Below are 17,557 nucleotides of genomic sequence, written 5' to 3'. Positions count from 1 at the left end.
AGTTTTTAATCTTTTAATCACCAGATTCAACCGATTCTTTTACGAATGATGGACGAATTATGACTTTCTTGCGGATGATAGATGAATCCTATAGATGCGGTGATACTCCACCCAATCCAAATCAACCAATAATTTACGTACCTTGATACCATACCAAATTTGAAACTCATACCACTTTGTGAATCAAAATACAATATTTTTTCTTCACTCATAACTATTTAGCCGGTACAAAAATAAATTTCGGGATCTGTTCAACTAGGTCACCTTGTTTATCCTAGAGTAAATTAACAAAAAATAAAATAAAATTTGGTATGATGATGATGATGATGTGATGAATGTAGTAGCGGCAGAAGGAGAACAAGAAGGGGTAACAACAACAACAACAGCAGCAGCAGCAGAAGCGGCTTAACTTCAATGGCACGCCTCTCTCACCTTTTCTTGACCCTTACTCAATCCCACCCACTCTCTTTCTTCCTCTCCACCCTACCTTCATCTTCTTCAATCTCTCTCCTCTAATTCCTTCTTCTTTTTCCATTCTTCTAAAACAATCAAATTCCCACCTTTTTAACCCAAACAAACCCCAGAATTTTTCAACAATCAGTCAAAATTCTGCTCCTTTCCCTCTTTGACACCACCCCTTCTTCGATGGGAACGGAGCCGCCGCCGCCGCTACTACCACCACCGCAGCCACCGTCGCCGCAGCCATTGATGCTCCTTCCTCCTCCACCACCGACGGAGACGGCTACATCACTGGCTCCTGGCTTCAGATTCCACCCTACTGATCAGGAACTTGTGAGTTACTACCTGAAACGAAAAATTTGTGGGAAACCCATTCGGTTTGACGCTATTTCTGAAACCGATATCTACAAGTCTGAGCCGTGGGACCTGCCAGGTTCAATTCTATACTTTTTCTTGTCATGTGGGTTGATTTTTTTTTTTTTTTGATAATTCAATGTGGGGAAGTATGGGGTTAGAGGGTATTTGCGATTTGAAAGAATTGGTTGAAATTTTAACATGCAAGTTTTTTAATTGTTGTATAAATTGCATTTGGAAGGGAAAATAAATGGATAAATTGATTATTATTTTATAATAGTTTGTTGAATTGAATTGATTGTACTATAAGTATTATTTTGTTGATATATGTTGTACAAGTTAAGATTTCTTGCTGAATTTTGAATTAGTCAATGATATTCGATGTCAATTCGAAAGATTTGGCAGTTGGTTTTTTCAATTTGTTTGGTTAATTGGATTTTGACTAACCATTTTGACATTTGATGATATTTCGGTATTTTTAAGGAAAAAAATAGTTACAACTCGAATGCTGTCTACTGTGACAGGATTTAGTTGCTCAGAGTTATGTTCAGAGTATATCAATTTGTTCATGTTGTACTTGTTAAATGGTACTTGTATTATTTTGTTTGTAATTGGACTAATTTGGGATTTTACCTGTATTAAAAATTTCACAGATTTGTCAAAGCTGAAGAGCAGAGACAATGAATGGTATTTTTTCGGTGTACAAGATAGAAAATATGTGAATGGTTCAAGAGTGAATCGAGCAACAGGCAAAGGGTATTGGAAAGCCACAGGAAATGATCGCCCAATCATACACAACTTTCGTACAGTTGGTATGAAGAAGACTCTCGTCTTTTACAGTGGACGAGCACCATGTGGGAAGCGGACGAATTGGGTTATGCATGAGTATAGATTAACGGATGACGAGCTTGCCAAAAGTGGTGTTGTATTGGTAAGATTTGCTAAGAGCTATTCGGTCTATGTTCTCTTCTTTGCTTACATATGCTTTTGTCATATGTTCCATAAAAGGAAATGATATGGTTGGGACATATCAGTTACCCCTCCTAGACTCCATCGTTGGTGGATCCCATACTATGGTGTTTTTGGTGTAGTTTTGCATCCGTTTCGCAAAGTTCACAAGTCATAACCATGTATAGTAGCTTGCATATGTTATTATAAAAGGCAAATAGCAACTAATACGAGTCTCATCCAATCCACATAGATAACTTAGTTTGCAAACCTAAAAAATTTGGTACAGGTGTCTTAAGCAACTTTAGCAACATTTTTGAGAGCCTTAATCTGTTAGCTGGTTTCCAAAAGTAAGAATTTCCTTTGAGAGGATTGTCTTGGAAATATTATGAATGTTTGTGATGCTTTATCGTAAGACTAGTGCCTCCAACTTATAGTTATAACTGCTTTTCTTTCCCCCGATTGACGTTAGGGTGGGGAATCGAGTCAAGTGGATTCATGGAACGAGTTTAGGACATAGGAGTAAACCTTGTTTCTATTATTTTCCACTATCTCTGTTATTTACAAATTACAATTGCTGCAGAATGCCCTGCTCCCCATTCCAGACTTAAATGCTAAGGTGTTTTGCAACCTGTTTTTTAGAATTCCCATTCGGTGTTGAACTTCTTGAAATTAGGATTTTGAGTTGGTTGAGTTAATTACTAGTATTAACATATGTAGTTGCATCCGAAGGCTCTGATGCAAGGGTTCGAAGGGATATTTTGCTGTCTCTATCTATCTTATCATATGAGGAATGTTGATTGTTTTAAAGGGATTATTGGGATTTGTTGCTGTGTCCCTATCCTAGTTCTTTGTCTTGTATCATACTACATTTCTCGCATGAAAAATTTATCAGTTAGCGAAATATTTTGCTAATTTCTTTTATCATCCTCCCATTAATTGCAATCTTTTGCGACTGATTCATTTGAGACACTCGTGCCAGTGGTGTTTCTGTGTATGAAATTAAAAGATAAAGTTGCATTATCAAGTTGTACTGCCAAATATCTCTCAGTATGTTCATTTTGCGTCATCTCCTAATTGGGGACGTTTAGCATTATTCTTCTTATTTTATGGACAGCCCATAGGTGAAGTTATAAACCATACTTTAGTTCTAACTAGATCAACTGTAGTTATTGGCAATTCAACTCCCGAAACACCCATTATTATTTATGCCATAGCATGTCTAGGATGGTCAAGATTTAGCTTTATCCTTATGAGACTGGCGGCGAAATGTATTTTTGTTGGCAATTTATTAACTGATTTTTCCCTTGGGAATAAGGTTCTGATATTAATGTTGTTAAATGTATTAATGAATAAGTCCATTGCAGTGAAATTCTATTTTCTCTGCTTTGGAATATCAAGATTGTTAATTGGTTTTAGCTTGTGGTGTTGTCCATTCTAGTTAAGTTAAAAAATATGGTCATTTTTGTTTTCTTTGATAAGTTAAGTACTTTATTAACTGCTTGATTTTGGATGTATAGGATGCATATTTGTTGTGTAAAATATTGAAGAAAAGTGGTCCCGGATTTAAGCCTGGGGAGCAATATGGACCTTTTGTGGAGGAGGAATGGGAGAAAGATGTGTCTACCCTTGTTCCAGGAGAGGAGGGTGACGATGAGACAGCAGTTAATGATGATGCACGTGTAGAGGTGAGTTCAGATTTAATTGGATTCTTCATTGTGTGGTTGTTTGCTTAATAGTAAACAGGTATTAGTTATTATCATGTTGTAATCCATTGTTGGCTAGTAAATACTCTCTGGTAAGAAGAAGGATAAATATACAGTTTCAGAAAGCTTTCTGTTTGTGGAACAATTAATTTTGTTGGTTGCTGTCTTTTTATTTATCTCTTCTGGCTTGCTTTCGGTACTTTATTTTTTTGGGTAGTTTTTCTGTAGTGGTTTTATCTGATTATCCTATTCGCAGTAAGAACATCTCTGAAATACTGAAATCAAAGAAGTTATGCAGCTGTTGAAAGGTTCACTTCAATTATTTGCCCACATTACCTGATTTATTCATGTCAATTAAAACATCTTTCTGAAGCATGTGAACAGGTTTCAAAGGATTAATCATGATGTTACAACCGTGCAGCCTTTTCTTGTCCGTTTTTGCTTGGCCCCTCTCCTCCCTTTCTCTTCTTTCTTCATCATTTTTCCTGCTTTAGTGTTTGCAAATTTATGTCAACCATTTTGTTGCTGATATCCATAAAAATATTCGTCATATCTAAACATGATGCAATTCTCTTTATTGGACCATTGCTTTGCTTTTATGGTCAAGAGGGACAGTTGCTCTGCTTTTTTGGTCAAAGAGTTTTGTTACTATAGATAAAGGTAAAGTGTAGAAAGAAAACTAGAGCAAGAGTTAGGATTACACAAAGTACAAGTGTACTACCTACTCCATATGAGCTAATTGAAAATAAGTCCGAGTAATACAAATCCAAGTATCCTGAAGAGGGGCTATGCAAAACTTAGATTTTATTTTTCAGGGGAGACTGGAATTCTTCCCTGCGTTTTTGGCCAAAAGATCCACAAGCTTGTTGCAATATCTCCTCTCATGAAGAGAGGCTTACCAACTCCCTGCTGAGGTTACATATGTTCATGAGTGTTATCAGAAAAAAAATGAGTGACTGTGGATGTCAACTCTGTTTATCTGTTTCATCACATGCTTACAATCAGAAGAAATAATGAAAAATTTCGACATTTTTTTTATTATAAATGCCAGAGATTCAGCCATTGGGGCACTTGAAGCCGAGGTCCTTTGACAGAAACCAAAGATCCAAGTACATTGATGGCCTCGACACAGCCCCAAATGACCTGCAACCAAGGATGAATGGAAGAAGGGGGTATCCACATTTAGTTTAAGTCTATTTGAGGGGGGAGGTGACCTCGGTTGGGAGCGTTTGAATAAAGGGTGGAGGTTAGGTGACGGTTTCAAAAATAAGTATTCATAATAGGACCATTCCAAGTTTCCAACTATTTCATGAAGATACCAACAGGAGTATTTTTCTTAGAAAAATCCAAGTATTCCTACGCTTCCCTATTTCCTGGGCAGAGAAGGAGAAAATGGCTCCATGTGATTGAAGAAGTTTTTGATTTGGAGACGTTAGATTCAACATGAGTCACAGAGATAAGGAGGGAAAAAAAGAAGGAATTGAAAGAAGCTGCCGAACCTCCTTAGCCCTTAGACAGTTTTAAGGGTGTGGAGAGTGGTTTTTGGCACTGAAGGGAAAATTGGGAGTCAAGGGGGTTGATCTTATGGACCTAAAAAAGAGGTGACTAGAAGGATCCTACCTCAGGAGGTAAGCCAGAGGAAGAAATTTATCGTAGAGTAGGAGGGATGTTGACATACCTTACTCAGGTCCCTATTCCAAGCAAGGAACCCATATTCCGTATTCTGGATACAGTTATAAGCATGGTGAAGTCAAATAATTTCCTTTTACCAAGGGAGCAGATGGGGTGGTCTTCTACTTCCACGGGGATAAGAACATTGCAGATTAAAGCCGTGATGTTGGAAGGGAGATCAAGAGACTGACTACCTAGGTTCCGAGAACCATTAACTCATTAATAATAACACCAGGAACCTCTTTTTCTTTCTAGTCATTTAAGGTGAGAGGGCCAACCAGATTCCTGAGCCTGTCTTCTTCTACTCTTGAATCTTGTATGAGACTTCGTTGAGCAATGAGATGATGAGCTGGGTGGTGTATTTCGGAGGCATGCTAGGTTGGGACTTCGGACTCTTGGGAGTATGATCTTTAGGGAAGTCTCTGACCTATTTATTTGTATTTGCAACGTTATGAGAGTAGAACATACGTGACAAACGAGGCTCCTCGCTAATTAACATGTTTATTAGTACCTGAAGAAAGTTCCATTGTTGGTTAGCTTTAAGATATTCATGGATAGGTGATTGCTAAAGTTATGGTATAGCATGATGTGATGGTATAGAGTTGATAGATTTCAAATAATACTTCCTCTTATTTGAAATTTTTTGGAAATAGTTGCCATTTTTTTTTTGGATTTGGTTCTCTCTATCACCTTCCTCATCACAGGGGTCCCCCTTTTTTGTCTCTCTCCTCTCTACATGGGTCAGTTAACTAGGTCTCTCCACCAATATTGCAACTGGAATTAACAGAGGAAGTATGTCTTTTTTCTTGGGACGAGAGTTGGTGGCTATCTGGTGAAGATTCCATCTGCGACTTAGTCAACGTGTTGAAAAACTTATGGGTTAAAGGATTTGACGTTTTTACATAGATATTGTCAGTTGTTAATTTAAAATTTACACTTGCTGCACAAGTGCACAATTATTTCTGGGCACAGTGACGCTTAGGTTCATATCCTTCAAAATTCATTAACCCCTTTTTGGTAGCACCTTTCAGCTCCTGCTTCAAATAGAAACGTTCTTTTTTTTTTAAAAAAAATTGTTATCTGGGGATATGGAAAACGTCAGGGAACTTTACTCGTGGTAAAATATCTGGTGGTTTCCTCTGGATGATTTCTTTCTTTCTGATCTAAGATAAAATAACGCAAAGCTTTTTGTCAAACATTTTTCACTATCTTTCTTATCCCATTAATCAACATCCACAACCCACCTCTTCGCTCTTTGCATTTGGACAACACAATCTGTCTTGGCTAGAAAAAATAACACTAGATTGTTGAAAGAATCCCATGGCTGGATGGTGGGTGTAGAATTCAGATGGTTGTAGCTTTTGAACGTAAAATGGCTTAACGAAAAGTAGATATAGCATTGTTGTCACTTGTATTATCGTAAATTTCATAACATCGAGTTCACAAATTCTTATTTACAAGTGGTGTACAATAAATATTGTACACTGTAGTAAAAGTTAACTCAAAATGCTTAAAAGTTGTCTACTTTTTAGTAATAAATTTTTTCTTTTTAATAAAAAAATAATTTTTCCAAAATAACTAATCATGTATAAAATTAATCATTTAATCCTTTAAAATGTTTATCTATCCACTTTTTTTATATAATATAAAAGTTAATCAAAACATATTAAAAGTTACAAAAAAAACTAGGTAAAAGTTACAAAAATCTGGATAATATCTTGGTGTACAATAAATTTATTGTACACCTTGTGCGTGCAAGACATTTTGCATCAAGTTTCTACAAGAAATCAGTTTTTATTGATCTGGCTGTAAGAGATGACAAACAAAGGTGAACCTGCAAGCAAACTGGCTCATGGTTCTGTACATTCGGATGGAAAAATTTAGTTAGCTTTCCGTCTTAAAAAAAATTAAGACAACATGATGATTTGTGGAATAAGTAATTCTTTCTCCATGGTTTTGCAGTATTTTTTTGTATACCTTGTGGGTTATGGAAAAGATATTTGTGGACCTAGTTGACCCTAAATGTTGTCAAGTATTTTATTTATTTTAATTTATTGATTCTGTTGTTCACTTGTTCCAGGATTCCATACTGTCCATGAACAATTCAGAAAGTGGCCCAATTTCCAGCTGTGGGCTATCGACGGAGGTTCAAGAGATTCCGCCTCTTTGCAAGGTAGAAAGGACAGAGGAAGGGCCAATAGCTTGCACAGTTGATCCCGAACCATTATCCCTTGGGCCCAATAAACGACAAAGGCGGAGTGAGTTTGACAGCTGTCATTCAAATGGTGCTTCAGACATCTCAACAACAATAACACAAGGTCCCTGTTCTTCATCAACAGGGACTACAAACTTTTCTTCGGGGCGTTTGGATTTCCCATTGCTGGAGTCAGTATCAGTAGAGCCGAAACAACGACCATCTCCTCCTACAAATGTCATTGACATTAATGTTCCTCCTAGTTATTTAAAACTCTTTGAAGAGTTGCGCAATGAAATCTATCGGACATCAATAGAGAAAGAGTCTTTAAAGATTGAAGTGATGAGCGCGAGGACCATGATTAACATTCTTCAGACTAAAATTGACCATCTCACCAAGGAAAATGAGGAGCTGAAGAAGAGCAACTCGAGGGATGTGTAGGTTTTGTAGAGCTTCTTTTTCTTTCTTTTTACGTTGAAAGCACATCGTGCGTTTCTAATATCAACTTGTCGCCTCCTTAATGTTCGGCAATCGGTATGAACACCATTGTGCTCTCAACTCTTTTAGTTTTTATTATCGGACATCTACTTTTTGTATTTCTTTTAGTTACTCGCTTGCCTGCTAGAATTGTTCTACCTTATTATGTCTACATTATGGCTATTCTAACTTCTATCCCCTTTCTCTTCACATTCTGCTTTATCTTATATCGATTTATTCACTTATGAATTGAGCTTTAAAAGAAGGCTGTAAAACTTCGGTTTGAAATTCTGGGGAATGTGGTTAAACTGCTCGGAAGAAAAATATATTTGAGCCAAGGTAATAATGCTTCTGAAATATTCATGTTAAACTCGTTGGTTGGTTACATTCACAAAAAAAGAACACAGAAGATAAACTCGTTGGTTTGTTTATAGTATAACCATCCACACTTGAGAGAATTTTTGTGGATAATTATTCTATTTTTATATATATATTATTAACACAAGTAGCGAGATATTATATTAGAACATGATTATCAAACACCAAAAAATGGTGTTTAAGAGAGAGAAATAAAAAAATTATAAAATAGGTAGATAGATGAAAGAGAGAGTGAAACCCTCTAACATTCAGAATCTTTTCTGGTAAATTGTACAAGGAAAATTTGTCAAAAAAGACATTTTCTAAGGAAGGTAGCAAATTGGGACTTTAATGAACTTTCTTTTTGTTGACTGGGACCTTAGGTCGGAAAATAGGCATTATCCACAATTTCCGGCGTTGACTTCTACACGTGACTGGCACATGACATTAGAAAAAACAGAAATCTTAATTTGTAATTTTTTTTTCTCCCAATTCCAAACACCCCCTTTATCATTAGCAATACTAAATAAATTTCCAACTCTTCGCTGTCTCTACTGAGTACTTTTGCCCAGCACCACCGGGAAACCCACTACCTAGCAAACTCCTTTCCTCATTCTCCTCCCTCTTCCCAAATGACTAATTGACCACCACCATCGACTTGTCTACACCTACTATCACCCGCTCCCTGTCCCACAACTTCTCCAGCAGCCGATAAATTGAGCCCTGTTTACATTGTTTTAAAATTGATGAATGATTATGGTATGAAATGCTAATTTAGTTGGGGGTTTGATACATCAGTGAACACTGCTTCAAAACTTACCAATATCATATATTAACTAATTGAAGTGGGAACAAAGGGAAGTTAAACTCCAATTGTTCTAGTCCAATATCTCGCCCCAACCATAACTAACTCGAGCAGTATCGCTGAAAGTTAATTGTAAAGTTTTATACTCTATTAAACGGTCAATTAAGTAGGTGGTTTAGCGTAGGAATGGACAAAAAAATATTCTATTGATTGTTGTCGACGTGGACGGCAGATTGAGAATTATATAAAAAATGAGATCATTTTGGGAATTTCGACATCTTTAAATACTATAGCCGGAAGAAGCTCAACATTTGGTGTTCATGAACACCAAATGTAAAATCAATTTGATGGAAGCGATGCTTGACATGCGGTAAAAGGGGACCAAACAAGGTTCTTTTTTTTAATTGCAAAAGAGATGCATACTTGTAAAATTTGCAATGTGAACATCACGTGAACTAACACCCTGAAACTTTTCCCCCAAGTTTTCTCTCTCTGGTGTATGGTAACTATCATACACCATCGCCATGGCAAGGAAGACTGGCGCGAAAACTCAGGGTAGCAAACATGGAAATGGCACGTCGAAGCAGCGTGGACCTTCTTCAGACCCTCAAGCTCTGCGAACTCGCTCCATGGATGAACTTCTAGGAGTGGAAGAGCTGGATTTTGGGATTGAGAACGAGGTTTTCACTCCAAAATCGAGACTCCAACATTTGCAGGTACGATCTGAAATGCGACATTCATTCAATGATCTTATGACTGTTATTCATAATTCGATTGGAAGTGCAAGCAATATGCAATCTGGAACGAAAGTAGGCTCAATACCCATTTTGCAACAATTCAATGATGCAGCTGTTTCTGATAATGAACTTGATTGTGATGAATCCGTTGTTAATGAAAATCCATTTTTAGAAATAGATTTTGATGATATACAGGAGGAGGTTGACTACTGGAGTTCAGCAGTGGTGTGTTATGTTGTTGGAGCAAACCCCCCTATTAATGTAATGGAGGGCTTCATTAGGAGGATTTGGAGGAATTTAAACATTGATAAGGTAGTAATGGTGAAGAAAGGAGTGTTTCTAATTCGTTTTTTCACTATGGATTCAAGGGATAAAGTACTGTCTGGCCACTTTTTCTTTGATAGCAAACCTCTGGTAGTGAAGGCTTGGAATGTTGACCTAGATATGGAGAAGGAGGATGTGAAATCTATCCCTATTTGGGTTCAACTCAAATTGAACTTCAAATATTGGGGGGAAAAAATCTTTGTTTAAGATTGTCAGTCAGCTAGGTAAACCCATCAAAAGAGACAATGCAACATGTAGTAGGGATAAACTACAATATGCTAGAGTTATGGTAGATGTAACCTTGTCACAGGAGCTGCCTGATATGATCTCATTTCGAAATGAACTTGGGAACATGACTCAAGTTGCTGTGCATTATGAATGGAGACCAACTGTTTGTGGAAGGTGTAAACTCATTGGTGATGGAGAGGATCAGTGTAGGAAAGGCAAGTCAAGGAGGGTTTGGGTCAGAAAGATTGAACCACCAGCTCAGGACAAGAGTGTAGAGGTGGTGAATGAGCTAATTGTGGATCCAGAAGGGTTTCAAAGAGCTCTTAGACCAATAAGAGTTAGGAGTACTCCTATGCAGCCAACTCAGATCAACAATGGCTTCCACGTATTGGATACTGATGTGCAGGATGAGGTGGTTAACACTGTGAGTGTTTCTGTGGTGAATCAAGGAACTGAACAGGGGAGGGAAGCAGGTGGAAGGAGGGACCCTTCCTCTCCTCATGGATAGAATTTTAGCCTGGAATGTCAGGGGGCTTAATATATCTCATAAGCAAGAAGAGGTCAAAAGATTTATTCAAAAGTATGAGGTGGGTTTGGTTGGTCTCCTGGAGCATCAGGTAAAATTGCCTAATCTAGGTAAGCTTTACCAAAAGGTTTTAGAATTTGTGTTTCACTAATAATGCTAGTTATCATAGTGGAGGTAGAATTGTGATTGCTTGGAAGTCAAGAAGTTTTAATGTTAACATAACAGCTGCTTCTAGCCAGTTTATACACTGTCATATTAGTCCAGTGAGTGGTATGTCCTCTTTCCATTGTAGTTTTATCTATGCTTTCAATGAGAACAATATGAGAAAGGAGTTATTGAGAGATTTGCAGTTGCTGAATGTCCAAAGACCTTGGGTCTTATGTGGTGACTTTAACTGTGTCATGAATATGGAAGAGAAAATAGGTATGCTTGTTAGGCAAGCTGATATTGTGGATATCAGTAATTGTATGCATGTGTGTGGCATGGAGGATATAAAGAGTGTTGGCAATTTCTTTACTTGGAACAACAAGCAACAGGGTGGTGATAGAGTATTTTCAAAATTGGATAGATTTCTAGCAAATCAAGCTTGGCAAAATGATTATCCAAGTGCTAAAGTCTGTTTTCTACCTGAAGGGCAGTTTGATCACTCTCCTGGTCTTCTTACTGTCTACCCTAGAAGTGATGGAGGAAGGAAGCCATTCAAATATTTCACTATGTGGAAATCCTCTCCCCTTTTTCTTGATACAGTTCAAATGGCTTGGAATTTCCAGTGTTCTGGTAGTAAAATGTTTGTTTTGACCAACAAATTGAAGAAAGTCAAAGCCTCTCTCAAGGAATTGAACATAGTTGGGTTCACTGATATTCAAGCAGCTGATCTGAAGCCTTATCATGGCATGATTGCTGCTCAGGAGGCAATGCATCATAACTCACATGACAAGGAGTTGGCAAGTCTGGAGTTGCAAGCAATTCAAGAATATAGAATCACTCATAAAGCCTATTTAGATTTTCTGAAACAGAAAGCCAAAGTGGAGTGGATCAAAGCTGGTGATGAGAACACTTCATTGTTTCATCAGAGTATTAAAAGTAGAAGGTTGCAGAATCAAGTGTATAGTATATTTGACAAGGATGGTGTATGGAGAGATAAACCTGATGAGGTGTCAGATGCTTTCTTGGCTTATTACACAAAATTACTGGGAAGTGTACATGACAACAGAACACAGGTTATCAAACAGATAGTGCAATCAGGTCCTGTCTGTCAGAATCATCACAAAGATATCCTCAATGCTCCTTGTACTGCTGATGAAGTTAAAGCTGCACTTTGTTTTCTATTCCAGGATTCAAGGCTCCAGGTCCTGATGGATTTGGGTCCTACTTTTATAAAGATGCATGGTCTATAGTAGGGAATGATGTTATATTAGCTGTCCTAGATGTACTTCAGCATGGCAAGCTGCTCAAGGAAATTAATCATACTGTGATTACTCTGATTCCTAAGGTCAAATGTCCAAGAAATGTAAGTGAGTTCAGACCCATTTCATGCTGTAACACATTGTAAAAATGTGTCACTAAAGTCTTGTGTGCAAGGCTTAGACAAATTCTCCCTGATTTGATCTTTGAGAATCAAGGGGGGTTTGTTCATGGAAGGTATATTGTGCATAATATCATGGTTGTTCAGGACCTTGTGAGGCATTATGGGAGGAAAGGTGTGAAGCCAAGCTGTTTAATGAAGATTGATCTCCAAAAGGCATATGATACTGTTGATTGGAACTTTCTAAAAGACATGCTGATTTATCTGGAATTTCCTGTTCAGTTTGTTAATCTAGTCATGGAGTGTGTGACCACTCCAATGTTTTCTCTCATGCTTAATGGCTCAATGCATGGCTTTTTCAAGTCTAAGAGGGGTCTGAGACAAGGAGATCCAATTTCTCCTCTTCTTTTTGTTGTCTGCATGGAGTATCTGTCTAGGGTACTGCATAAGATGAGTGATATGAGTCAATTTCAGTATCATCCAAGATGCAAATAGCTTAAACTCACTCACTTGTGTTTTTCTGATGATCTTATTCTCTGTTGCAAAGGTGAATTCCCATCCGTTTACCTCATTCTGCAAGCTTTCAAGTTGTTCTCTGCTTCCTCTGGTTTGAAGGCAAATCAGCAAAAATCTTCCATTTATTGCCATGGTATGAGTAATGATGTAATTCAGAGAATCATTGTTGTTTCTGGTTTTACCAGAAGTCAACTGCCTTTCAAGTATCTTGGTGTTCCCATTTGTGCTAAGAGAATATCTCTTGCTCAATGTGGAATGTTAGTAGATAAGATGACAGCTAGGATAAAGATGTGGAGCACTAGAAATCTGTCTTATGTGGCTAGAATGCAGCTTATCAACTCAGTTCTGTTGAGCTTACATATGTATTGGGCACAAATATACATTTTTCCTAAGAATGTTCTACAGGAGATCACTAAGGTCTGTAGGGCCTTTTTGTGGAGTGGTCTTGCTTATAGCTCTAAGCCTAGCAATGTAGCTTGGCATAATACTTGCAGCAGTAAGCAAACAGGTGGACTACGCTTTAGAGATGTTGTTCTTTGGAACACTGCCAGCATGGGTAAATATGTGTGGGCTTTAGCTACCAAGCAAGATAATGTTTGGGTCAAATGGGTGACTTCTGTGTATTTAAAGAATGGGGAATGGTGGGGATACCAGCCATGCCATACTGCAAGCTGGTATTGGAGACGATCTGTGAAGTGAAAGAGTTACTGAAACAAGTTTATTCTGAGAATGAGTTCAGTAATATGCCTCATTACTCAGTAAAGCAGGTGTATGAGAAATTAACAGATGATAAGCCTAAAGTTCACTGGGATAGACTGGTGTGGAATAGACTCAATACCCCAAAGCATAGATTTATTGCTTGGCTTGCAATCCAGGCTAGACTCTAAACTACAGCTAAGTTGCAAAAATAGGGATTAGTGCTTCTGCTAGTTGCCTGATCTGTGGTCAAGGTGATGAGATACATGATCACTTATTCTTCAGGTGTACTTATAGTAACATGTGTTTGATGGAAATGAAGAAATGGATGGGTTTGCAACATGGTAACAAATTGCAGCACATATTTAGAGACATCAGTCACAGAGAAGGTCCAAGTTCAGAAAACAGGTAGTTTTTACAGCTGTAGTTGCTCTTGTGTATTTGATCTAGAGATGCAGGAATACAAGTTATTGGGAACAGACTGTTCCTACTGTCAACAACACAATCAGTAGCATGAATCAAGTTGTAAAAAGTAGAATACAAGCAGTGTTGCCTAAGAGTGTTAGTAAGTCTGATAGCCAATGGTTTTTGGCTTTATAGGTTGTTTGTTGGTGTTTGTATGCATGTTGGCTAGTTTGTTTGTGCTAGTTCCTTGGTGAGAGGGTCCAACCTAGTTGGTTTGTCTCCCTTGGTCCTAGTTTAGCTTGTATCTCGTTTTGAGCTTAATAATATTATTCTCACTTGCTTAGCAAAAAAAATTTTTTTTTTTGCAATGCCCATAAAAAATATTTCAAAAAGAAAATAGCTTAAAACAAAGAAAAGCACTAAAAAATGTTAAGAGAGAGAAAGTGAGAAGAGCCCCCCTCCCACTATCGCCGAATTCCACCACTCAGTCCAAGGTTCAGCCACCCTTAGCCTCACAGCCGACCAACCCCATCTCCCATCAACAACAACATCACCCCTCTACCATCATAATCGCACGTCCTCCCCCTCCACCAGTAAAGCTATCCTATGCAGCCACCCTTAAAACTCAGCCAGAACCTTTCAAAGTTTCTTTTTCTCATGCCTTCCTTCTCCCTATCATCTCATCCCAACCACCTCCATCCTTTGATCCAAGCCTAAATGCTTTCATCAGCCTAGACCATGAAGAGGTCGAATCTCTGCCAGTCAAGTGGATAAACATGTTGATAAACAAAGTTGTGGGGAAATCGTTTTCTGTCAAATATTTGAAGTCGTCTCTTCAAAGAATTTGGAAAATCCAACCACAAATCCAGTTCATTGCGTTAGGCAAAGGTTTCTACAATGTCACACTACCAACAAAGGCTGATAGAGAAAATGTCCTATCGAATGGTCCTTGGTTCATATCGAGTTTCATGTTACTTGTTCAACCATGGGTGCCAGGATTCAAACCATCTCAAGCCACTATCGCGAAGGTCCCGGTCTGGGTGTCACTATCAGAATTTCCCATTGAGTTTCATTCAAACTCTGTTTTTACAGAAGATTGCAGGTGAAATTGGGTCGTTCATTAAGTCAGACTATAGAGCTAATTCGAACAAAACAGAATGCGTTTTGCATTTAGCAAAACAGAGAAAGGAAGCGATATGGCTAGGTGCATTCAAACAGAGCATAATCTACGATGAAACTCCACACGTCTGTCACGTTTGCAATTCAATTGGCCATGGAATTGATCGGTGTCCAGTGGCACCAACGCAAGAAGAAGACAAGGTCGGCGGAGAAGACATACAGAAAGAAACCCTAATTGAAGTGTAAGTGCAAAGTGTGGAACGACCGTTGATGGAAGACGGCAAATCAACCCCAACCCTTGGATCAATGTCTCTAAGAGAACGACAAAAAGTAACAACGGTATAAGAGGAAATGCTGCAGGCTCAGGAAAGTCTGGAAAAAGAAGAATGAAAAGGAGGAAAAAGACAAAAAAAGGAGAAGAGAAAGTGGGATTTGAAAGGAGGTAAAAACAAAATAGGGATTTGAAACAAAACAGGGATTTGAAACAAAAAAGAAAGTGGGAATTCGAGGGAAGCAACATGTGCCAGTCCAAAAGGCAATCTCAACTCTGTCGACCCAACTCAAAAATAAAGATGAAATGGGGGCCCAATCCAATGAAATGCAAAACACCCTATCATCTGTCTCCCAAAAGGAAACTGCTGATCCAACGGACCAGATCAAACAACCAAAACACAAACCAAATCCAAAGGCCAAAAACAAAGAACCGCCAAAACAACCAATCCCATTCCCAACCTCCAACCAACCAATCACCAGCCAGTTCATTAAACCTTTCACCTTCTCTTCCTCCCCAACTAAAACCAACTCCAAAAACACAAAATTCAGTCCCCCTCTCTCTCTAAACCAAAACCCTTCCCCCCCTCCCAACTTCCTTACCACCCTCAAAAACAACAAGAAACCGGAAAATGTCGAGCGAGATGGACTTCGACATGTTCGATTCCGGAGGAGATTCGACGGAGGACAATGATTTCACCAAACCACCACCTTATGTGCACTGCTACTTCATGAGTCACAACAACAAAATTCCCAAATTCATCTTATCGTTCCAATCATTCCCTCTCGACTTTCCCCTACCAATCATGGAGGTCACCGGCGTTCAGCTTCTCAACCAATATGTCTGCAAGGAAGCACCGATACCAACTTTTCCATAGATTCATGTTAACAACACGAGGTTCATGCTCAAAACCCCTTCTCACCAGTTCGAAGTCAGTGTCGAGAAAATTCACTCCTTCATTCTGGATCCACATGGAGTGGACACACCGTACCAGGACATGGTAATGTCTCCAAGAAGCAGAGGTACGATGTATCTTGCACATCTACCGGACCTGAACACCATGAAAACACTATGCCCTGTATTGGAGAAGTTCGTCAGATGGTGGATGGTCAGCAAGGAAGCGAGAATGGGGAAGAACATCAACCCCCGGAGTTGGAGTTTATGAGCGATCCAATTCCAGTGCTCCCTCAATTGAGAAGGACCTGTTAGTTGTCATCCAGGGCTCCCCTCAAGGCGACGTTTGGGGACAGCTCCAACAGATTCATGGTGATGTCCACAACAGAGAGAATGCCCCAAGTCGAGATATGAGCAATTCTGGTGAAGGAGATAGAGGAGGAGACCTGGGAGGCAGAATTGGAGTTTGTAGCGAGGAACCAAGTACTTTGGAGCAAAAGTAGCAAGGAGTTTATGGACAAGATCAATCCAACAACTTAGATGAAGTACAAGGAGTTCTCCAGGACTCACAAAATCCCTAATCCAATGATCATAGTCGCATGGAATTGCAGAGGGATTGCCCGCAGAGGCTTCCAAGCCAACCTCTACCGTACCATATCTACAATGAGCACCAACCCTCTGTTATTGTCCTCACTAAAACCAAAACAAGCAGAGCCCATACCAAACATATATTGAGTAATAAGTCAACCCCATATGAGAACTTTGTGATGGCTGTACCATATGGACTTCCTGGTGGAATAGTAGTCATGTGGAACCCCCTCTTCATCAAATTTCAGATGATAGGGTCGGATCAACAAGCTATTTATGGCATAGTGGAGGTAATTTCTAATCCTAGCTTTCAATTATATTTATCGGCTATTTATGCAAGTACAAAGTATAAAAGTAGAGTAGGGATCTGGCATGATTTAATTGATATGTCTACTCATATGTCTGTGCCTTGGGTTGTCATGGGGGATTTTAATGAAATAACATGCCAATCAGAAAAAATAGGAGGTAGACCCATAAAACAAAAAAGAGTAGATAAATTTACGTTAGCAATGGATACCTGTGGTTTATTTGATGCAGGGTGTGTGGGGGAATAAGTTCACTTGGCATAATAAGAGAAAACAGAAACCTATCTTCCACAGATTAGACAGGGCCTGGGTCAATATGCATTGGCTTGACAAATTCCCATTAGCTGCAGTCCATACCTTGCCCAGAGACACTTCTGATCATATATAACCCAATTAAATTAATCTCAGAACCAATTGTTCCAACTTGCCAAAATCTCCAAACTGTTTTTATA

General features: G+C 38.7%; 1 protein-coding gene across 1 annotated transcript; it reads left to right on the top strand.

The window, feature by feature from the left end:
• The first annotated feature begins 216 nt into the window (after window positions 1-216).
• LOC110803717 (NAC domain containing protein 52) lies at window positions 217-8,019 on the top strand. Its single transcript, XM_022009255.2, has 4 exons — window positions 217-892; window positions 1,467-1,744; window positions 3,282-3,449; window positions 7,219-8,019. Exons 1-4 carry the CDS (start codon window positions 646-648, stop codon window positions 7,771-7,773), a joined length of 1,248 nt encoding a protein of 415 aa, XP_021864947.1. The 5' UTR covers window positions 217-645; the 3' UTR covers window positions 7,774-8,019.
• The last annotated feature ends 9,538 nt before the right edge of the window (window positions 8,020-17,557 follow it).

The sequence above is a fragment of the Spinacia oleracea genome, chromosome 4 (assembly GCF_020520425.1).
Source record: "Spinacia oleracea cultivar Varoflay chromosome 4, BTI_SOV_V1, whole genome shotgun sequence".
NCBI classification, from domain to species: Eukaryota; Viridiplantae; Streptophyta; class Magnoliopsida; order Caryophyllales; family Amaranthaceae; genus Spinacia; species Spinacia oleracea.
The sequence above is the reverse complement of the archived record's forward strand: the minus strand, read 5'-3'. Positions and strand labels throughout refer to the sequence as shown.

Excerpts from the sequence above, each read along its gene's own strand:
- LOC110803717 (XM_022009255.2), top strand. The coding sequence starts at position 646 with ATGGGAACGGAGCCGCCGCCGCCGCTACTACCACCACCGCAGCCACCG. Across the intron at positions 893-1,466 it reads TGAGCCGTGGGACCTGCCAG|ATTTGTCAAAGCTGAAGAGC; the intron begins GTTCAATTCTAT and ends AAAATTTCACAG. Across the intron at positions 3,450-7,218 it reads ATGATGATGCACGTGTAGAG|GATTCCATACTGTCCATGAA; the intron begins GTGAGTTCAGAT and ends CACTTGTTCCAG.